Source organism: Procambarus clarkii, chromosome 55 (assembly GCF_040958095.1).
Source record: "Procambarus clarkii isolate CNS0578487 chromosome 55, FALCON_Pclarkii_2.0, whole genome shotgun sequence".
NCBI lineage: Eukaryota > Metazoa > Arthropoda > Malacostraca > Decapoda > Cambaridae > Procambarus > Procambarus clarkii.
The window spans coordinates 26245669-26270040 of NC_091204.1; the positions used below are offsets into that span (position 1 = coordinate 26245669).

The 24372-nt window shown below is 52.6% G+C and overlaps 2 protein-coding genes across 11 annotated transcripts in view; one reads left to right on the forward strand and one right to left on the reverse strand.

The window, feature by feature from the left end:
* LOC138352916 (uncharacterized) overlaps window positions 1–24372 on the forward strand; it is a 230529-nt gene that overhangs the window by 170718 nt on the left and 35439 nt on the right. For 4 of the 6 annotated variants that reach the window (XR_011222989.1, XR_011222988.1, XM_069305564.1 and 1 more), the window contains exon 2: window positions 12216–12286. The exons of the other annotated variants lie outside the window; for them this stretch is intronic. Coding sequence is in view for 2 of the 4 variants with exons in the window: in XM_069305564.1 (XP_069161665.1) it covers window positions 12281–12286 (6 nt within the window). In the remaining 2 variants the exon portion in view is untranslated. The remainder of the gene's footprint in view (window positions 1–12215; window positions 12287–24372) is intronic. 6 annotated transcript variants of the gene reach the window in all.
* LOC123747839 (uncharacterized) overlaps window positions 1–24372 on the reverse strand; it is a 236116-nt gene that overhangs the window by 53076 nt on the left and 158668 nt on the right. The window lies entirely within an intron of this gene.

Sequence of the window (24372 nt, forward strand, 5' to 3'; positions counted from 1 at the left end):
CTGTTTGCTCTCCCCCCCACACACCCTCACTGTTGCTCTCCCCCCCACACCCTCACTGTTTGCTCTCCCCCCACACCCTCACTGTTGCTCTCCCCCACACACCCTCACTGTTGCTCTCCCCCCCACACCCTCACTGTTGCTCTCCCCCCCCACACCCTCACTGTTGCTCTCCCCCCCACACCCTCACTGTTGCTCTCCCCCCACACCCTCACTGTTGCTCTCCCCCCCCACACCCTCACTGTTGCTCTCCCCCACACACCCTCACTGTTGCTCTCCCCCACACCCTCACTGTTGCTCCTCCCCCACCCCTCACTGTTGCTCTCCCCTCACACACCCTCACTGTTGCTCTCCCCCCACACCCTCACTGTTGCTCTCCCCCCACACCCTCACTGTTGCTCTCCCCCCCACACCCTCACTGTTGCTCCCCCCCCACACACCTCACTGTTGCTCTCCCCCCCCACACCCTCACTGTTGCTCTCCCCCCACAACCCTCACTGTTGCTCTCCCCCACACACCCTCACTGTTGCTCTCCCCCCACACCCTCACTGTTGCTCTCCCCCCCCACTACACCCTCACTGTTGCTCTCCCCACCCACACCCTCACTGTTGCTCTCCCCCCCCACACCCTCACTGTTGCTCTCCCCCCACACCCTCACTGTTGCTCTCCCCCCCACACCCTCACTGTTGCTCTCCCCCCACCTACCCTCACTGTTGCTCTCCCCCCACACCCTCACTGTTGCTCTCCCCCACACACCCTCACTGTTGCTCTCCCCCACCACACCCTCACTGTTGCTCTCCCCCCCCACACCCTCACTGTTGCTCTCCCCCACACACCCTCACTGTTGCTCTCCCCCCACACACCCTCACTGTTGCTCTCCCCCCCCACACCCTCACTGTTGCTCTCCCCCCACACCCTCACTGTTGCTCTCCCCCCCACACCCTCACTGTTGCTCTCCCCCACACACCTCACTGTTGCTCTCCCCCACACACCCTCACTGTTGCTCTCCCCCCCACACCCTCACTGTTGCTCTCCCCCCACACACCCTCACTGTTGCTCTCCCCCCCCACACCCTCACTGTTGCTCTCCCCCCCACACCCTCACTGTTCTCCTCCCCACCACACCCTCACTGTTGCTCTCCCCCACACACCCTCACTGTTGCTCTCCCCCCACACCCTCACTGTTGCTCTCCCCACACACACCCTCACTGTTGCTCTCCCCCCACACACACCCTCACTGTTGCTCTCCCCCCACACAACCCTCACTGTTGCCTCCTCCCCCACCACACCCTCACTGTTGCTCTCCCTCACACACCCTCACTGTTGCTCTCCCCACACCCTCACTGTTGCTCTCCCCCACACACCTCACTGTTGCTCTCCCCCCCACACCCTCACTGTTGCTCTCCCCCTCACACACCTCACTGTTGCTCTCCCCCCACACACCCTCACTGTTGCTCTCCCCCCACACCCTCACTGTTGCTCTCCCCCACACCCTCACTGTTGCTCTCCCCCCCACACCCTCACTGTTGCTCTCCCCCACACACCCTCACTGTTGCTCTCCCCCCACACACCCTCACTGTTGCTCTCCCCCACACCTCACTGTTGCTCTCCCCCACACACCCTCACTGTTGCTCTCCCCCCCACACCCTCACTGTTGCTCTCCCCCCACACACCCTCACTGTTGCTCTCCCCCCCACACCCTCACTGTTGCTCTCCCCCCACACCCTCACTGTTGCTCTCCCCCCCACACCCTCACTGTTGCTCTCCCCCCACACCCTCACTGTTGCTCTCCCCCCCACACCCTCACTGTTGCTCTCCCCCCACACACCCTCACTGTTGCTCTCCCCCCACACCCTCACTGTTGCTCTCCCCCCACACCCTCACTGTTGCTCTCCCCCCACACACCCTCACTGTTGCTCTCCCCCACACACCCTCACTGTTGCTCTCCCCCCACACACCTCACTGTTGCTCTCCCCCCACACCCTCACTGTTGCTCTCCCCCCCACACCCTCACTGTTGCTCTCCCCCCCACACCCTCACTGTTGCTCTCCCCCACACACCCTCACTGTTGCTCTCCCCCCACACACCCTCACTGTTGCTCTCCCCCCACACACCCTCACTGTTGCTCTCCCCCCACACACCCTCACTGTTGCTCTCCCCCCACACACCTCACTGTTGCTCTCCCCCACACACCCTCACTGTTGCTCTCCCCCCACACACCCTCACTGTTGCTCTCCCCCCACACCCTCACTGTTGCTCTCCCCCCACACACCCTCACTGTTGCTCTCCCCCCACACACCCTCACTGTTGCTCTCCCCCCACACCCTCACTGTTGCTCTCCCCCCACACACCCTCACTGTTGCTCTCCCCCACACACCCTCACTGTTGCTCTCCCCCCCACACCCTCACTGTTGCTCTCCCCCCACACCCTCACTGTTGCTCTCCCCCACACACCCTCACTGTTGCTCTCCCCCACACACCCTCACTGTTGCTCTCCCCCACACACCCTCACTGTTGCTCTCCCCCCACACACCCTCACTGTTGCTCTCCCCCCACACCCTCACTGTTGCTCTCCCCCCCACACCCTCACTGTTGCTCTCCCCCCACACACCCTCACTGTTGCTCTCCCCCCACACATCCTCACTTTTGCTCTCCCACACACCCTCACTGTTGCTCTCCCCACACACCCTCACTGTTGCTCTCCCCCCACACCCTCACTGTTGCTCTCCCCCCCACACCCTCACTGTTGCTCTCCCCCCACACCCTCACTGTTGCTCTCCCCCCCACACCCTCACTGTTGCTCTCCCCCCACACCCTCACTGTTGCTCTCCCCCACACACCCTCACTGTTGCTCTCCCCCCACACCCTCACTGTTGCTCTCCCCCCCACACCCTCACTGTTGCTCTCCCCCCACACCCTCACTGTTGCTCTCCCCCCACAACCCTCACTGTTTGCTCTCCCCCACACCCTCACTGTTGCTCTCCCCCCCACACCCTCACTGTTGCTCTCCCCCCCACACCCTCACTGTTGCTCTCCCCCCACACACCTCACTGTTGCTCTCCCACACACCCTCACTGTTGCTCTCCCCCACACCCTCACTGTTGCTCTCCCCCCCACACCCTCACTGTTGCTCTCCCCCCACACCCTCACTGTTGCTCTCCCCCCACACCCTCACTGTTGCTCTCCCCCACACACCCTCACTGTTGCTCTCCCCCACACACCCTCACTGTTGCTCTCCCCCCACACCCTCACTGTTGCTCTCCCCCCACACACCCTCACTGTTGCTCTCCCCCCCACACACCCTCACTGTTGCTCTCCCCCCACACACCCTCACTGTTGCTCTCCCCCCCACACCCTCACTGTTGCTCTCCCCCCACACCCTCACTGTTGCTCTCCCCCCACACACCCTCACTGTTGCTCTCCCCCCACACACCCTCACTGTTGCTCTCCCCCACACCCTCACTGTTGCTCTCCCCCCACACCCTCACTGTTGCTCTCCCCCCCCACACCCTCACTGTTGCTCTCCCCCACACACCCTCACTGTTGCTCTCCCCCCCACACCCTCACTGTTGCTCTCCCCCCACACCCTCACTGTTGCTCTCCCCCCACACACCCTCACTGTTGCTCTCCCCCCACACACCCTCACTGTTGCTCTCCCCCCCCCACCCTCACTGTTGCTCTCCCCCCACACACCCTCACTGTTGCTCTCCCCCCACACACCCTCACTGTTGCTCCCCCCACACACCCCTCACTGTTGCTCTCCCCCCCACACACCTCACTGTTGCTCTCCCCCCCACCACCCTCACTGTTGCTCTCCCCCAACACCCTCACTGTTGCTCTCCCCCCCACACCCCTCACTGTTTGCTCTCCCCCCCCACACCCTCCACTGTTGCTCCCCCCCCACACACCCTCACTGTTGCTCCTCCCCCACACACCCTCACAGTTGCTCTCCCCCCCACTCCCTCACTGTTGCTCTCCCCCCCCCCACAGCCTCACTGTTGCCTCCCCCCACACACCCTCACTGTTGCTCTCCCCCACACAACTCTCACTGTTGCTCTCCCCCCACACACCCTCACTGTTGCTCTCCCCCCCCACACCTCCACTGTTGCTCCTCCCCCCACACATCCCTCACTGTTGCTCTCCCCCACAACCCTCACTGTTGCTCTCCCCCCACACCCTCACTGTTGCTCTCCCCCCCACACCCTCACTGTTGCTCTCCCCCCACACCCTCACTGTTGCTCTCCCCCACACACCCTCACTGTTGCTCTCCCCCCACACACCCTCACTGTTGCTCTCCCCCCACACACCCTCACTGTTGCTCTCCCCCACACACCCTCACTGTTGCTCTCCCCCCACACACCCTCACTGTTGCTCTCCCCCCACACCCTCACTGTTGCTCTCCCCCACACACCCTCACTGTTGCTCTCCCCCACACACCCTCACTGTTGCTCTCCCCCCACACACCCTCACTGTTGCTCTCCCCCACACACCCTCACTGTTGCTCTCCCCCACACACCCTCACTGTTGCTCTCCCCCCACACACCCTCACTGTTGCTCTCCCCCCACACACCCTCACTGTTGCTCTCCCCCACACACCCTCACTGTTGCTCTCCCCCCCACACCCTCACTGTTGCTCTCCCCCCACACCCTCACTGTTGCTCTCCCCCACACACCCTCACTGTTGCTCTCCCCCCACACCCTCACTGTTGCTCTCCCCCCACACACCCTCACTGTTGCTCTCCCCCACACACCCTCACTGTTGCTCTCCCCCACACACCCTCACTGTTGCTCTCCCCCCCACACCCTCACTGTTGCTCTCCCCCCACACACCTCACTGTTGCTCTCCCCCACACACCCTCACTGTTGCTCTCCCCCACACACCCTCACTGTTGCTCTCCCCCCACACCCTCACTGTTGCTCTCCCCCCCACACACCCTCACTGTTGCTCTCCCCCACACACCCTCACTGTTGCTCTCCCCCCCACACCCTCACTGTTGCTCTCCCCCACACACCCTCACTGTTGCTCTCCCCCCACACACCCTCACTGTTGCTCTCCCCCCACACACCCTCACTGTTGCTCTCCCCCACACACCCTCACTGTTGCTCTCCCCCACACCCTCACTGTTGCTCTCCCCCCACACCCTCACTGTTGCTCTCCCCCACACACCCTCACTGTTGCTCTCCCCCACACACCCTCACTGTTGCTCTCCCCCCACACCCTCACTGTTGCTCTCCCCCACACACCCTCACTGTTGCTCTCCCCCACACACCCTCACTGTTGCTCTCCCCCACACACCCTCACTGTTGCTCTCCCCCCACACCCTCACTGTTGCTCTCCCCCCACACACCCTCACTGTTGCTCTCCCCCCACACACCCTCACTGTTGCTCTCCCCCACACACCCTCACTGTTGCTCTCCCCCCACACCCTCACTGTTGCTCTCCCCCACACACCCTCACTGTTGCTCTCCCCCCCACACCCTCACTGTTGCTCTCCCCCCACACCCTCACTGTTGCTCTCCCCCCCACACCCTCACTGTTGCTCTCCCCCACACACCCTCACTGTTGCTCTCCCCCACACACCCTCACTGTTGCTCTCCCCCCCACACCCTCACTGTTGCTCTCCCCCCCACACACCCTCACTGTTGCTCTCCCCCACACACCCTCACTGTTGCTCTCCCCCACACACCCTCACTGTTGCTCTCCCCCCACACCCTCACTGTTGCTCTCCCCCCCACACCCTCACTGTTGCTCTCCCCCCACACCCTCACTGTTGCTCTCCCCCCACACACCCTCACTGTTGCTCTCCCCCCACACCCTCACTGTTGCTCTCCCCCCACACACCCTCACTGTTGCTCTCCCCCCACACACCCTCACTGTTGCTCTCCCCCACACACCCTCACTGTTGCTCTCCCCCCCACACCCTCACTGTTGCTCTCCCCCCACACACCCTCACTGTTGCTCTCCCCCCACACACCCTCACTGTTGCTCTCCCCCACACACCCTCACTGTTGCTCTCCCCCCCACACCCTCACTGTTGCTCTCCCCCACACACCCTCACTGTTGCTCTCCCCCCACACACCCTCACTGTTGCTCTCCCCCCACACACCCTCACTGTTGCTCTCCCCCCACACACCCTCACTGTTGCTCTCCCCCACACACCCTCACTGTTGCTCTCCCCCACACACCCTCACTGTTGCTCTCCCCCACACACCCTCACTGTTGCTCTCCCCCCACACCCTCACTGTTGCTCTCCCCCACACACCCTCACTGTTGCTCTCCCCCCACACACCCTCACTGTTGCTCTCCCCCCACACACCCTCACTGTTGCTCTCCCCCCCACACCCTCACTGTTGCTCTCCCCCCACACACCCTCACTGTTGCTCTCCCCCCCACACCCTCACTGTTGCTCTCCCCCCCACACCCTCACTGTTGCTCTCCCCCACACACCCTCACTGTTGCTCTCCCCCACACACCCTCACTGTTGCTCTCCCCCCCACACCCTCACTGTTGCTCTCCCCCCACACACCCTCACTGTTGCTCTCCCCCCCACACCCTCACTGTTGCTCTCCCCCCACACCCTCACTGTTGCTCTCCCCCCCACACCCTCACTGTTGCTCTCCCCCCCACACCCTCACTGTTGCTCTCCCCCCACACCCTCACTGTTGCTCTCCCCCCACACACCCTCACTGTTGATCTCCCCCCCACACACCCTCACTGTTGCTCTCCCCCACACACCCTCACTGTTGCTCTCCCCCCCACACCCTCACATGTTGCTCTCCCCCCCACACCCTCACTGTTGCTCTCCCCCCACACCCTCACTGTTGCTCTCCCCCCACACACCCTCACTGTTGCTCTCCCCCCCACACACCCTCACTGTTGCTCTCCCCCCACACCCTCACTGTTGCCTCCCCCCCACACCCTCACTGTTGCTCTCCCCCCGACACACCCTCACTGTTGCTCTCCCCCCCACACCCTCACTGTTGCTCTCCCCCCACACCCTCACTGTTGCTCTCCCCCCACACCCTCACTGTTGCTCTCCCCCCACACCCTCACTGTTGCTCTCCCCCACACCCTCACATGTTGCTCTCCCCCCCACACACCCTCACTGTTGCCTCTCCCCCCCACACCCTCACTGTTGCTCTCCCCCCCACACCCTCACTGTTGCTCTCCCCCCACACACCCTCACATGTTGCTCTCCCCCACACACCCTCACTGTTGCTCTCCCCCCACACCCTCACAGTTGCTCTCCCCCCCACACACCCTCACTGTTGCCCTCCCCCCCACACCCTCACTGTTGCTCTCCCCCCCACACCCTCACTGTTGCTCTCCCCCACACACCCTCACTGTTGCTCTCCCCCCCACACCCTCACTGTTGCTCTCCCCCCCACACACCCTCACTGTTACTCTCCCCCACACCCTCACTGTTGCTCTCCCCCCCACACCCTCACTGTTGCTCTCCCCCAAACACACCCACACTGTTGCTCTCCCCCACACACACCCTCACTGTTGCTCTCCCCCACACAACCTCACTGTTGCTCTCCCCCCCCCACACCCTCACTGTTGCTCTCCCCCCCCCACACCCTCACTGTTGCTCTCCCACACACCCTCACTGTTGCTCTCCCCCCCCCACACACCCTCACTGTTGCTCTCCCCCCCACACCCTCACTGTTACTCTCCCCCACACACCCTCACTGTTGCTCTCCCCCCCCACACACCCTCACTGTTGCTCTCCCCCCCACACACCCTCACTGTTGCTCTCCCCCCACACCCTCACTGTTGCTCTACCCCACACACGCCCTCACTGTTGCTCTCCCCCCCCCCACACCCTCACTGTTGCTCTCCCCCCCCACACACCCTCACTGTTGCTCTCCCCCACACACCCTCACTGTTGCTCTCCCCCCCCCACACCCTCACTGTTGCTCTCCCCCCACACACCCTCACTGTTGCTCTCCCCCACACACCCTCACTGTTGCTCTCCCCCCCACACCCTCACTGTTGCTCTCCCCCCCCCCCACACCCTCACTGTTGCTCCCCCCCCCCACACCCTCACTGTTGCTCTCCCCCCCACTCCCTCACGGTTGCACCTCCCCCCCCACACCCTCACTGCTGCCCCCCCCAGGAGACCGGTCTGGTGGGAGGGTCAGTAGACTGCCAGCCAGAGATAGTCTGGAGAATTTCCATATAATACAAAAAAACAATCATCTTGAGAGGTTATCTTGAGATGATTTCGGGGCTTTAGTGTCCCCGCGGTCCGGTCCTCGACCAGGCCTCCACCCCCAAGAAGCAGCTTGTGACAGCTGACTAACTCCCAGGTACCTATTTTACTGCTAGGTAACAGGAGCATAGGATGAAAGAAACTTTGCCCATTGTTTCTCGCCGTCGCCCGGGATCGAACCCAGGACCACAGGATCACGTGTCCAGCGTGCTGTCCGCTCGGCCGACCGGCTTCATGAAATAAGTATTTATATAACTTTATATTATTCTAATAATATTACTAAACATGATCTGTAACGGAAAATATATATGATGATGTACATGTTGAATTTATGAAACAAATCTGGGTAACGGGGTCGAGTGTGATAGGCTTATCGGAGAGAGCCGGCCCTCCCCCACCACCGACACACCCCCCACCACCGACACCCCCCCCCCCCCCTCCCCCACCACCGACACCCCCCCCACCCCGACCTTCCATACACACTCCCTCTGCTTCAAGGTCACGTACTTCAACTGTCTGTAATTCATTAGTAAAAATGGATTTGTTTAATAAACTTCCCAGCCTCCCTCGCTGCCTGCCTCCAGACCTGCCTGCCTGCCTCCCTCCTCCCTACCTGCCTCCCTGCCTCCTTCCCCCCCCCCCCCCCTACCTGCCTCCCTGCCTCCCTCCCTCCCTCCTTCCCCCCCCCCCTACCTGCTTCCCTGCCTGCCTGCCTGTCTCTCTCTGCCTCCCTCCCAGTCTTTCCTTGCCTAACTCCCAGTCACTCCCTCCCTGCCTGCCTGCCTCCCTCTCACTCCCTCCTTCACCCCCCTCCTTACCTGCCTCCCTGCCTCCCTACCTCCCTCCCTCCTTCACCCCCCTCCCTGTCTGCCTGCCTCCCTGCCCACCTCCTAGCATCTCTCCCTCCCTCCTTCTCTCACTAATACTCCCACTCTCTCACTTACTGCCTCCCACCCCAGCACCGACCAGTCAGCCTTCACTGACACAACGTGTACATTAGGAGCGGACACGGTGCACGGAGGCCGGCGCCACGCAGCTTGGTGGACCGCCTCCGCCGCCCGAACTTAGTTCCTGTAGCATGACTCACTAACCCAATCGGGAAACTGGAACTTTTAGATAACTTAAGTTTACAAACCAAGTGGCTGTCGTTAATTATATTATTATTATAATAATAATTATAATAATAATTGCTGTAATTAATAAGAGAGAGAGAGAGAGAGAGAGAGAGAGAGAGAGAGAGAGAGAGAGAGAGAGAGAGAGAGAGAGAGAGAGAGAGAGAGAGAGAGAGAGAGAGAGAGAGAGAGAGAGAGAGAGAGAGAGAGAGAGAGAGAGAGAGGGAGGAAGGGAGGGAGGGAGGGAGGGAGGGAGGGAGGGAGGGAGGGAGGGAGAGGGAGAGGGAGAGGGGTGTGAGGGAGAGGGGGTGAGAGGGAGAGGGAGAGGGAGAGGGAGAGGGGGAGAGAGAGAGAGAGAGAGAGCGAGCGAGAGAGAGAGAGAGAGAGAGAGAGAGAGAGAGAGAGAGAGAGAGAGAGAGAGAGAGAGAGAGAGAGAGAGAGAGAGAGGAGAGAGAGAGAGAGAGAGAGAGAGAGAGAGAGAGAGAGAGAGAGAGAGAGAGAGAGAGAGAGAGAGAGAGAGAGAGAGAGAGAGAGAGAGAGAGAGAGAGAGAGAGAGAGAGAGAGAGAGAGAGAGAGAGAGAGAGAGAGAGAGAGAGAGAGAGAGAGAGAGAGAGAGAGAGAGAGAGAGAGAGAGAGAGAGAGAGAGAGAGAGAGAGAGAGAGAGAGAGAGAGAGAGAGAGAGAGAGAGAGAGAGAGAGAGAGAGAGAGAGAGAGAGAGAGAGAGAGAGAGAGAGAGAGAGAGAGAGAGAGAGAGAGAGAGAGAGAGAGAGAGAGAGAGAGAGAGAGAGAGAGAGAGAGAGAGAGAGAGAGAGAGAGAGAGAGAGAGAGAGAGAGAGAGTGAATGAATGAATATGTATGAGAATCACTCCATGAAAATTCAAGCTAACGTATGTCGTTGTATTATTTGACGGTAAAATGCATTTGCATTTCCAAGTGGTCAATGAATCACATTACAAGAGTCTTCTCTATACCTTTTTTGTTAGGTTTATTCTATTTAAATTTGTGATTTCAGTATGTAAATTGTGGTGTTTTTCCGTCTACTGTAGAGTTAGCCACATTTTCTCATTACAGAATCCTATATATTTTCTCATAAGATATTTAATTATGAATACCTGAATGTCTTATAAGACATAACTAACACTGGATACCTAACTTGTGATCGCGCTTCCCTCCGTTAATTACACCTCTGCCTCTTGCACACTATTACGTGGGTTCTCAATGGTTAAAATAATCTGGCATTATTATGAGTGTTTTCATATGGAAAGATCAGAAACCTTTCATTCAGTGAGTGTGGCCTGAGTAGGCTTGGCTGATTTATATAAAGTATTTCCAGACAAGAGGTTTAATAATATAAGTGTATGTATGCCTTGTTTTGGACTTGAAATTAAGTATTAGAATAGTTGTAAGCAAGGTTAGTTATTAGTGCTAAATAATATGTAAAAATGACCTGAATATGCTTGATAGAGGTCATATATTCTGGAAAATATATTATATATACTGTATGAACTCGATTATCCAGACTATATGGGAAGGACCCCTATCCAGTTAAGCCCGACATCCGTATTAGCCGAGTTTTACCGGGGAAGAAAAAAATTAACATTCACAATCTTTATGTATCACAGCCAACGTGATTTGAATTTCCACATACACTATAATTAGTGTGTGGTGCTGGGTGGGTGGTGAGCTGGGTGGGTAGCTGCCTGGCAGGAAGGTGGGCAGGGCAAGTGGGCGGGCAGACAGGTGGGTGAGCTGGGTGGGTAGCTGCCTGGCAGGAAGGTGGGCAGGGCAAGTGGGCGGGCAGACAGGTGGGTGAGCTGGGTGGGTAGCTGCCTGGCAGGAAGGTGGGCAGGGCAAGTGGGCGGGCAGATGGGTGGGTAGCTGCCTGGCAGGAAGGTGGGCAGGACAAGTGGGCGGGCAGACAGGTGGGTGAGCTGGGTGGGTAGCTGCCTGGCAGGAAGGTGGGCAGGGCAAGTGGGCGGGCAGACAGGTGGGTGAGCGGGTGGGCTGGATGGCTGGCAGGAAGGTGGGCAGGGCAAGTGAGCGGGCAGACAGGTGGGTGAGCTGGGTGGGTAGCTGCCTGGCAGGAAGGTGGGCAGGGCAAGTGGGCGGGCAGACAGGTGGGTGAGCTGGGTGGGTAGCTGCCTGGCAGGAAGGTGGGCAGGGCAAGTGGGCGGGCAGATGGGTGGGTAGCTGCCTGGCAGGAAGGTGGGCAGGACAAGTGGGCGGGCAGACAGGTGGGTGAGCTGGGTGGGTAGCTGCCTGGCAGGAACGTGGGCAGGGCAAGTGGGCGGGCAGACAGGTGGGTGAGCGGGTGGGCTGGATGGCTGGCAGGAAGGTGGGCAGGGCAAGTGGGCGGGCAGATGGGTGGGTGAGCTGGGTGGGTAGCTGCCTGGCAGGAAGGTGGGCAGGGCAAGTGGGCGGGCAGATGGGTGGGTGACTAGGTGGGCTGGATGGCTGGCAGGAAAGTGGGATGGATGAATGGATGACAGGAAGAAGGGTTTGATGGTGGACAGGTGGGTGGATGAGCAGGTTTGCAGGTGGGTGAACACCCACTTCAGCCTCCCTGCTTGCCCACCCACCCATAGCCTGACTCCCTCCTTCCCTCCATGCCGGACAGGGTCCCTCCTTGCCCTCCTTACTCCTGCCCACCATCTTTACTCCTGCCCACCCTCCTTACTCCTGCCCATCATCTTTACTCCTGCCCACCCTCCTTACTCCTGCCGACCCTCCTTACTCCTACCAGCTCTCCTTAAACTTGTTCACACTCCCAACTTCTGCTCAAGGTACAATATCTAATTTTTTTTATTTAATTTTCCTAAACATTTATTATGTTTTTGTGGGAATAATTTTAGTTCTAGAAATCTCATATTTGTTTTATTTTGCCCTAACAGGTAATACTGCTTCCAGTCTCTGCTCGGCTACCCAGGACGATAGCAAACACAACTTCTGCCCATTAATGATGGTGAGGACAATTGTATTCTTACTGTACTACCAGTGTGTGTGTTTATCATGTTGATGTATTAACTAGTGATGGTGAGCGATATTGATATTATTAACTAGTAATAGTGAGCGTATTAATCATGATGTTGTCATTAACTAGTGACTGTGAGTGTATTAATCGTGATTTTGTCATTACCTAGTGATGGTGAGTGTATTAACACTCAGAACTGCACATAGCACCTTAACCCTTTAACAGCACAAATTGTATATATACAATTTTGGTCTAACTGCCTGCACACCGCACACTGTATATATACTGCCTGCACACCGCACACTGTATATATACTGCCTGCACACCGCACACTGTATATATACTGCCAGCACACCGCACACTGTATATATACTGCCTGCACACCGCACACTGTATATATACTGCCTGCACACCACACACTGTATATATACTGCCAGCACACCACACACTGTATATATACTGCCTGCACACCGCACACTGTATATATACTGCCTGCACACCGCACACTGTATATATACTGCCTGCACACCGCACACTGTATATATACTGCTTGCACACCACACACTGTATATATACTGCCTGCACACCGCACACTGTATATATACTGCCTGCACACCACACACTGTATATATACTGCCTGCACACCGCACACTGTATATATACTGCCTGCACACCACACACTGTATATATACTGCCTGCACACCACACACACTGTATATATACTGCCAGCACACCACACACTGTATATATACTGCCTGCACACCGCACACTGTATATATACTGCCTGCACACCGCACACTGTATATATACTGCCAGCACACCACACACTGTATATATACTGCCTGCACACCACACACTGTATATATACTGCCTGCACACCACACACTGTATATATACTGCCAGCACACCGCACACTGTATATATACTGCCAGCACACCGCACACTTTATATATACTGCCTGCACACCACACACTGTATATATACTGCCTGCACACCACACACTGTATATATACTGCCAGCACACCGCACACTGTATATATACTGCCAGCACACCACACACTGTATATATACTGCCAGCACACCACACACTGTATATATACTGCCTGCACACCACACACTGTATATATACTGCCAGCACACCGCACGCTGTATATATACTGCCAGCACACCGCACACTGTATATATACTGCCAGCACACCACACACTGTATATATACTGCCTGCACACCACACACTGTATATATACTGCCTGCACACCACACACTGTATATACACTGCCTGCACACCACACACTGTATATATACTGCCAGCACACCGCACACTGTATATATACTGCCAGCACACCGCACACTGTATATATACTGCCTGCACACCACACACTGTATATATACTGCCAGCACACCGCACACTGTATATATACTGCCTGCTCACCACACACTGTATATATACTGCCTGCACACCACACACTGTATATATACTGCCTGCACACCACACACTGTATATATACTGCCTGCACACCACACACTGTATATATACTGCCTGCACACCACACACTGTATATATACTGCCAGCACACCGCACACTGTATATATACTGCCAGCACACCACACACTGTATATATATTGCCTGCACACCGCACACTGTATATATACTGCCTGCACACCACACACTGTATATATACTGCCTGCACACCACACACTGTATATATACTGCCTGCACACCACACACTGTATATATACTGCCTGCACACCACACACTGTATATATACTGCCTGCACACCGCACACTGTATATATACTTTTAGAGTGTAAGGAATCAATGTAAGGAATCTTAAGGAATGTAAGGAATGTAAGTAATGTAAAATACAATGTAAGGAATCTTATCATCAATAACAATCACAACAAAAATCTCATCATTCTGGGAGGTGATTTCAATATTGACCTGGGTCTTCAAAACAACCCTCAAGTTGACTATTTCCGTAACAGCATGCACTCCTGTATGCTAATCCCCACAATCACCAAGCCCACCCGAGTCACTCAAACATCTGCCACTACCCTGGATCACCTATGGACTAATATAACAGCTCCCCTTACATCTGGGGTAATTTATGACAGAACAACTGACCACTATCCTACTTTCCTCATAGCAAACATTGACACAACACCACCAGAAACCAAAAAACTTTCATTCAGGCTACATAGTGAATCAGCTTTAGGCAATCTCTCTAATGCACTTCACAATATTAACTGGGAATCTGAATTTAATAATTCACAGGATATAAACTCATCAACTAACCTCTTTCTCTCCAAAACTCTAAGCCTCTACAACACTAACTGTCCCCTCCTTACCAAACAAGTAACTGACAAAAGAAAAAATAACCCGTGGCTCACAAGTGGCATAATTAAATCAATCAACAAAAAACATGAATACGAAAAGAAATTTAGGAGTGGCCTAGTTTTAAAGGAAGTAGTTAAAAGGTACTCATCAGTGCTTACCAGTATCATAAGAAAAGCAAAACTTTCATATTATGAGACTAGATTCAAAGAAGCAAAAGGCAACATGAAAAGCACATGGAATACCATCTCTAACATCCTGGGAACTAAACAACACTCCCAAAACCAGATAACACTCTCTAAGGATGGCCTTACACTGTCATCTGACTTAGAAATGGCGAATGAATTTAATAGCTTCTTTTCATCGATTGGTGCTAACCTTGCAAGTAAAATCCCACAGACCCAGACACATATCAACACATATCTCTCAGGCAGCTGTCCAAACTCTCTTCTCCTCTCACCAGTCAGCCCGTCAGATGTTGTGTCCATCATACACTCACTAAAAACCAAAGCTGGGAACATCAGTGAAATCCCATCCATTGTATACAAGAGCGCCTCCCATGCCCTTGCGCCACCTATAGCTCTGCTGTTCAACAAATCCCTTGAGTGTCATACCTTCCCTGATATCCTTAAAAAAGCAAGAGTAACGCCAGTTCATAAAGGAGGTAATCCGTCAGACATAAACAACTATAGACCAATATCAAACCTACCCATACTATCAAAAATATTTGAAAAAATTATCTACAAACAGCTCTACTCCTATCTCGTAAAATTCGACATTATTAGCCCCTGTCAGTTTGGCTTCCGCTCTCAAAAGAGTACCAACGATGCAATTATTAGTCTCCTTGATATAATTTACTCAGCCCTTGACAAAAATGAGTTTCCAATTGGACTCTTCATTGACCTGAGAAAGGCCTTTGATACTGTTAATCACGATTACCTCTTATGTAAACTCCATCATTATGGAATCCGAGGCCATGCACTGGACTATATCCAATCCTATCTTAGTGATAGACACCAATGTGTAGCCATCAATAATATAATCTCTCCCATTCTACCAATAACCGTTGGAGTGCCACAGGGCAGCATCTTGGGACCTCTTCTATTTCTTATATACATTAATGATCTGCCTAATGTCTCTAACATTCTGAAACCTATTTTGTTTGCTGATGATACTACCCATCATCTACTCTAACCCCAACCCACATACACTAAATGATGTTGTTAATAATGAACTAAAAAAAGTCCACTTATGGATGTCAACCAACAAACTAACACTTAACATAGAAAAGACCTACTACATCCTATTTGGAAGCAAATCTACAAATGCAATTCAGCTTCAGATTGACAATGTAAACATTAGCAATAAAAATGATGGGAAGTTTCTTGGCATATTCCTAGACAAGAGACTCAACTTCAGTACCCACATACAACACATAACTAAGAAAGTCTCTAAAACAGTTGGTATACTCTCCAAAATCAGATATTATGTACCTAACTCTGCTCTCATCTCTCTATATTATGCACTAATCTATCCCTATCTCAACTATGGTATCTGTGCATGGGGTTCAACCACTGCAAACCACCTCAAGTCCATCATCACCCAGCAAAAATCTGCTATCAGAATAATATCAAATTCTGCTTTCAGACAACACACAGCCCCCTTGTTTAACTCCCTAAACATGCTAAACATAATCTCACTCCACAAATTCTCTTGTGTCAACTACATTTACAAAACCCTGTTCTTAAATGCAAATCCTTGTCTGAAACTCTTCCTGGACAGATGTAATAGGACCCATTATCACCACACCAGAAATAAATATCTCTTTGATATCCCCAGAGTTAAACTTAATCTGTGTAAACACTCTATGCAAATAAAGGGACCCAGTTAATGGAACTCACTCCCTACTGAATTGAAAAGCTGTCCAACTTTTACATCATTCAAAATCAATACTAAAAAGTACCTAATTTCATCTTCATAGTTTTTCACTTTTTGCCTTAAAATTGCACTGTATCAATTGCTACCCAGTCTCCCAACCTTTATGTTCCCAATTTGAACATCTTTACCATTGTGATCATTGCTGTTTTCTTATATGTGCTGCCAATCTGCTGTATGGTGTCTATTAATCTTGTTTAAATTACTAATCAAGCTGTCATGTAATCAATCAGAGCTTTAATATAACAATGTGCTTTAATATACTTACTTAGCTCTCTCATCTCATTTTTCTCTTGCAATGTATTTGTTATCATTTATCAATTCTGATAGAAATTACCTACTTAAAATTATCTGTTAGATTAAGGACCTGCCCGAAACGCTGCGCGTACTAGTGGCTTTACAAGAATGTAAATACTGTACTATCCAATGTATTCTCACAAACCCAATGTACCTTCTTGTATATATATAAATAAATAAATAAATAAATAAATAAATATTTTACAGTGTTCAACCACTGAACTGTGCAACGAGCCTTGAGGCGCTCAACGGGTGGTTGTGCAACGCACCTTGAAGCGCTTGACGGGTGGTGTTAATGGGCCTCAGGGACCTCATATGTATAGCGTATGATTCAAAGCTGGCGAGAGGTGACGCGGGTACGAAATGGATGCCTGAGGCCTCCAGTGATCGTCCACCATTTTAAATTCCCTGCATGCCCCAGGGCCGTGCGGAGCCTCAGTTTCAAGGCAGCAACCATGTCTGACGCATTGTCTATGAGCTCCCGGTCCACGGTCAGCTGCGGTCCAGCAAAACGACTCCAAAAGCAAAACCACTGGTGTACTCGTGTGGGAGGATTGTGAGACTTTTGTCCCATAAATTTCAACATTTGATGATAACGATGCTGGTGAGACATCTTTATTCCGCTATACAGGTGATGATAAGGCTTAAATAAATTATTTTATGACATATTTTGATCAGTAATTCATGGACCATCTCGTTGCAGAGACGAACAGATACACTCACGGCCTCATTGACTCTGGCATTTTACCTGCCTCTCGCATGACACCTTGGAAAGACACGACCAATGAGGAAATGCAAGTGTTTTTAGCATTCTGCATGATAATGAGGCATTCAGATGAACACATCATGCAGATTATTGGAGTAAAGAAGACAGCCTTGTTCCATCTCCCGTGTTCAACAGGTACACGTCACGTGATAGGTTCGTGCTGCTTCTCATGTGCCTCCACTTTGAGAACAATGATATTGAATATAGACGCGACTGACTGTGGAAAGTGCGGAAGATATTTAGTGATATGAGAGGAAAGTTCCGTGGACAGGATCAGTTGTGGATATTCTGTCCAGGTACAGAAAGTTGTACCAGGACAGAATGTCGTGATTGATGAATCGCTAGTCCTCTTCAAGGGACGACTGGCGTTCAAGCAGTACAATCCATTTAAGCGGCACCGGTTTGGGCTCAAGTTTTTGGTGCTATGTGACTGCGAAACTGGTATTGTCATGTTCATGATACTGTATTCAGGTACTGACGTTGACATACTAGGTCAAGATATTCACGGATTTTCAGGCACGTCACAGGGTTTTCACGTGTCATGAAAACAGTTATGGAACCATTGGTGAACAAGTTAGCATATCCTGTTCCCTGACAACTACTATATCAACCCCTTGCTAACCAGACTCCTCCTTGACCACAACACCGGCGTATATGACACTGTCAAGGCCTTCAGGACGGAAATGCCAGTGTTTAACATTGGTATTGCAGTGGGTGATTGCCAGCTGCGACAGTGTGAAAAAATGTTATCAGTGTGCTGGAGAGACAGACGCGAGGTAAATATGTTGACCACTATTCACACCGGTTCCATGTTGGACAGTGGCAAAGTGCACTTTGCAACACGGTTCCCAATATATAAACCTGATTGTGTCATTGACTACAACATAAACATGCAGCTAGTTGATAAATGGGACATGATGCTTGGTGCCCTCAAGTGCCTCACAATTATGTGAAGTGGACCAAGAATTTTGTTTCCCCCATTCGTTGCAGTGCTCAACTGTTTCAACATGTATCTCGTGAAATAAGGCAAGAGACCCCCATTACGTACATTCAGTGTTGCTCTAGTGTCCCAACCACTCGTAAAGTATGGGGTGGAGGGCTGTGATGCCACACGTGGGGTGCCAGCAACAATGCCTCACACAGTTCCTGACAGACTCAGGAGTAATGAGCACCTTGCTGTACTCAAGCTGGGTTATATGCCAGGCACAGGCTACCGGAACAAGGGTAAACGTGCTTGCGAAGTTTGCAAGAACACACAACGTAGGGTACACAAGTGAAGACGCATCTGCACCTGGATGCTTTGAGTGCAAACTTCCCCTATGCCCCGTTGACTGCTTCACTGATTATCACACTCATGGAGTTTCAAGTGTATTGATAGGGGGATGTATATAGTGTGTGATAGTGTACAGTGTGTAAATATGTTATAAATGTACATAATTGAACATGAAATATTGTAAATATGAAAAATGTTTGTGGACACATTTGTTATACTGTACATGTAACACAGTGTCTTGGAACAGTACGGATGTTCTACTGCCAGAATATTGTATATGTGTTCAATATACATAGGATTAGCCAGAAAAAAAAAATAATATAAATGCATTTGTAATTGTGCAGAAAAAATGCCCCTCCATCGTATGATATATACCTACGAGATCCCTGAGGCGCCTTGTGCACCATCCGTCGAGAGCCTCAAGGCTCTCGACGGATGCAGTTGTTAAGGGGGAGACAAGATTTAAACCCGTTTTCAATGGTTTTTAAGGGAGGGGGGAGGGGGGACCCGGGTCACTCGGCGGTTGCTGGTGCAGCTGTGCGGGAACCTGAAATTTGCCATGATAGTTTACTCGCTGGGCAAGGGTTTGGCTTCGGAGGAAGTTCTAATTTCCTCAGGACAGCCCCTTTCACCACTCTTGCGACCACTGGGTTTGTCCCCTGGGGTCCTTGTGTCGGTTGCTGTGTCTCTGGCTTCCTCTTGGGGTTTTCGGGGTTTGGTGGATGGCGCCGTCCCCTTTCCTTGCTCGATGTGTTCACGGACGCCTCGTCTCTTGACTGGGGCTTAGTGACCAGCGCTCACCACGCCACGTATCATTCCTCTATCCACGGAGTGGACAGTCGATACCAGCTCCTTCCACTTTCTTTGTCGGACATTCTGGTGCCCAGAGGTGGACCTCTTCGCGTCGACGCGATCTTGTCATCTCCCATTATCTGTGGCGCTGTTTCCCCTTGCCTACGAGGATATTGCGGTGGACGCTTTCCGGTAGGACTTGTTGAGGTGGGGGTCCTAATACCTTTCTTTCCCGGTCCAGCTGCTGCTCCGTGTTCTGGTTCGACCTTAATTCTATCAGCGGAGAGGGAATCTCCTAGCCCCATGGTGGCCGGCCCAGCCTTGGTTTCAGGTGCTGCTTGCTTGGTGCCTGAACCCAGGAGTCTTTCCGTGACTCTACCTCTTTCAGCAAGTTTGGCCGGTAAGGTACCTCGTTGGTTCGTTGTGTTCTTCCACTCTTCGCGTGTTTTTTTTTTTCTACATGGGTGTGTCGCCCTTTGTATGGTGATCAGGAGGCTTTTTTAATGTTGTCCCACCTGCAGTCTTCATTTCAGCGATGGTATGAAGTCTCCTGGCAGTCTTTCTGCAATTTCCTTTCCCTTCATAAGGTGTTGTTGGTGTCTGTCGATTTATTTTGTCTTTTCTCTCTCTTGGCTCTTTCTGGACTGGCATCTAATATCACATGTTTTCACTTCTTATTGTGCGGCATTGGCGGAGCCGTTCTAGCTTGCATTTGAGGTGGTTGTCACTTCTGTTCCATTCTGTAAGCTCTCTCGGGCATTTTCTCACCTCTGGCCTGCTCGTGCGCCGCCAGACACGTCCTGGTCTTTGAATCGGGTGCTCTCTTTTTTCTCTTCTCCTTGGTGGCCTTTTCAGTTCAGGTTTGTTTCATGAAAGCCTTGTTTTTGTTGACTTTGGCCTCTAGGAGTCGGGTTGGGGACCTTCATGCCTTCTCAGGACCGGGGGCACTGTTCTTTTCAACGTGGTGGTCGTTTTGTTCGTTGACAGCCTTCTCCTTTTCTGCTAAAGATTTAGATGGCTGGCTTCCAGAAGGGTCCAGTGGTGGTGGATGCGTGGTTGATTTGGTGAGTGATGCATCATGTTGTGTCTGGTGGCGGCTTTACTTCGCTGCCTGGGGTCCAATGGTTCGGTGTCTGTTGACGCGCTTTGGGTGGATCCGGTTTCCCTGGTTCCCTGTTCCAGAGCTCGTGTGTCTCAGGTTGTCCACAGTGTCATCAAGTCTTGCCAGCCTGTGGTCTACCTTCATGCCCGTGTATGAAGGGATGTCCGCACAACATGATGTGTGGACATATGCTGCTCTGGCAGCTGTCTTTGGTAATATGTCTTGTGTCAATATTCGGGCGTAGGGGTTTTGAAGGTCGCACAGGGTCCTGGCCACCAGATATCTCGTGAACGTTCTGGATCCTCTCAATCCTTGTGTGGCACTGGTGCGTCTGTTGTGGCCAGATGACTCTTCTTCGTCTTGAGACCTGCAGTGCTGCCGCCTCCCGGGTAAGTCCCCGTTTTTACTTATCTGGGGGTAGTTAGCTTCAGAGAGCCGACAGGGCTCCCCACAGAAAACCAGTGTTGAATAGTATGAAATGCCATTTTGTAGGCGGCTCCCTGACACCCTCCCTCCCTCCGGTGAACAGTTTTCATCATTCAAGAACAAAAGGGGAGAGCCGCTGGCTGAGCGGGCTCCTTCTCCCCCCCCCCTCTCCTCTCGGGGGAAAGGGGGGCGCTAATGAGTGAGTGCAATAGTTTGATGACTTTTTTTTGTGGGAGTTATTTTGCTATGTTTGGACATAGGTTACAATTTTAACCAGCTAGTGGCTTGTTTTGTTTCGCCAATTTTCCTGGGTGCCCTCCCCAGTCGATGGTAAGTATGACATACTCTAAATGTAGAGTGCTCACAGGCTATTGCTCCCTGCACCTCTCTGAGGGGACCTGGTTCTGGCTCATGGTCATCGGTAGGCATAAAGCACTCCCGTTACTGATGAACCCAAACTAATATTTCACATGTCAGTTTGGATAGCTTCAGGGAGCCTCAGGGCTTTCCCAGAAATTGGCGTTTCATTACATTAAACTGTTTTTTTCTTGGGGGAGCCCCTAGGTTTCCCCGGAGCTATCCAGGCTGATATGATTATCCCTAACTTTGGCATCAGTCGATGTGGGTAGAGTTGTAGGCCTACCGGGGACCACGAGCCAGATCCTGGCCTCCTTAGAGAGGCACGGGAAGCAATGACCTATAGAAATGCACATGTGATTGTGGAGCATTCTATATCTGCCATCGACTGGGACAGGCACCCAGAAAGGTAAGCGCCCCAAAACAAACCACTATTCTGATTAAAACGACGAATATAGACAAACGAGTGGACAGAACTCCCCAAATGAAAACGAGCAAACAAACATTACGTCACACGAGCCGCGCTCCATGTCTGCACAGCTCCTCACTCACCCCAGGAGGGGGGAAGGGGAAGCCCAAGACCCCCCGCGCCGGCGATCCACACCCCAGTTCTTCAGCTGATGCGAGACATCACGGTCGTATAGCTCCAGCTCCAGACTCTGTGTTACGCTGTGCCTTGGTTCAGTACTGCTCCTATGGTGGTGTGCGAGCAGGGAGTAATATTTCTAGGTACTCGGGCTGCATGTGCTTAGGGTTCCATTCCCTAAGTTCCCTGTAAGTACCGCCCTTGGGGCTTGGGGTTATCTTCCGTAAGTCACCTTGGGTCTACCTCTGTTGGTCTTTCACTGCTTGGCAATTGACCGCCTCGAGTGTTTTGGGGGTTTCTGCCCTTGTTTACCTTGAGGTAAGTGGTAGTTTATTGCACTGGTAGGGCGTGGGGTACTACGCAGCTAGTTTTCACCTATTACATCATCCAGCTCTGTTCCTCTTGGGTATGTTTCCTCTTGCAGGGGTTTTTCTTTTCCTTTTTTGTTTTGGCCTGTAGGGGTGGGGTGGGGGGTCTGGCTTGTGTCCCTTTCCTCTGTTTAGTTAGGGTGTTGACTTCCTGTGTTCGGTGGTACCCCCCCCCCCTCCTTCGCCGCTGTGAGTGGATACGTCCCAGAGGTTCAGCTTTAGCAGTTTGTTTGGTAGACTTGGGTATGGGTAATACCAGTACCCTGCCTGGGATTACCCTTAGCAGACCCAGTCTAGGGGCCCTCGGAAACCCCACAGGGGCTCTCGGGTGGGATGGATGTGACCCCTAAATCCCTTCTCGCTTTGTTTAAGTGTGAGGGTTGCTCTGTCCCCTTGTCTCAAGGCGACGCTCATTGTTTTTGTCTGTCATGCTGCTTGTTGGGTTGATGACATCTTTGGCACAAAGTCCTGCGAGCTTTGTTGCTTGTTTGTCACTCAATTCACCCATTCTCCTGGTGATATTATTTGGATGTAGGCGGGTCATGCCTTGCAGTATAGGTTTTGGTTGTAACGTGTTAGGATAGTTGCTTCCCCGGATGCCGTGAGGCTGCTCCGTTTTGCTTATAGGGACCTGGACTTGGGGGTGTCTGTCGCGTCGGCCTTGGTTCAGTCCGCGCCCCCTCGTTTTTCCCCTGCTGTGCATCACTCGGCCCCCCCCCCACCTGCTTCCGGCTCCTAAGAGTCTGAGAGCTTCGGGGTTGGAGCAGAGTTTAGAGGTTTCTGAGACTTGGGCGAGAACACATTTTAACAATCTTAGAAGAATTATTTTCTTGCGCACAGCAGTGTTGTCAGCTATTACCAGCAGCGCTGCACAGGGGTTAATGTGATCGATCAGGGGTGCACATAACCCATTAACCACTGCACTGCGCAATGAGGCATTCGACGGGTGGTGTGCAACACGCCTCAGGGATCTCTTAGATATAGTGTACTATTTAAAACTGGCGCATGGTGACGTGGGTATGAAATAGATGCCTGAGGGGCTCCAGTGATCGTCCGCCATTTTGAAAAAAATCCCAGCATGCCCCAGGGCCGTGCGGAGCCTCAGTTTCAAGGAAGCAACCATGTCTGATGCATCGTCTACGAGCTCCCGGTCCACAATCAGCTGCGGTCCAGGAAAACGAGTCTCAGAGGACGAAATATGCGACATATTGTATGGTGATGGATGATCATTTAGACTACAATCCAGAGAAAGACCTAACACAGATGTCTGACACGAGTAAGGGGGAGAATGAGGTGGAGGAGGTCGTGAGTGTGTACAATACACGTGCCTCATCTGGCCAGCCCTGCCGCCCTGGGTGAGTACTGTTAGTCACCACAACCATGTGTGTCCTCTGAGGCAAATTTATTTAGTGATAGTACATGTGGTGAATCATTTTCGGGCTTCGGTGACATAGGCTCTGATACAAGCAGTGTTCACGAACCAAGTACGAGCAGCGACGGTGTTACTAGGCGGGGTTTTGCTGCCCCATCAGCACACCGAGGCAAGCGGCAGCGTCACGCGGCCCGAGGACAATGTTGACAGTGTTTCCTCGACATCAGGTGTTCGTGGTAGGCCTACACTATGCAGAACACTTTCATCTACTGGTTTGCCTATACACAGCTTTAGCACAAGACAACGGAGCCGTGTTTTTGGTGCTCGTAGTGGTGGTGTTGGCTCCAAAACCAAACCCACAGGTGTACTCGTGTGGGAGGATTGTGAGACTTTTGTCCCACAAATTCCAACATTTGATGGTACCGATGTTGGTGTGACACCGTTATTCCTCCCTATTCAGGTGATGATATG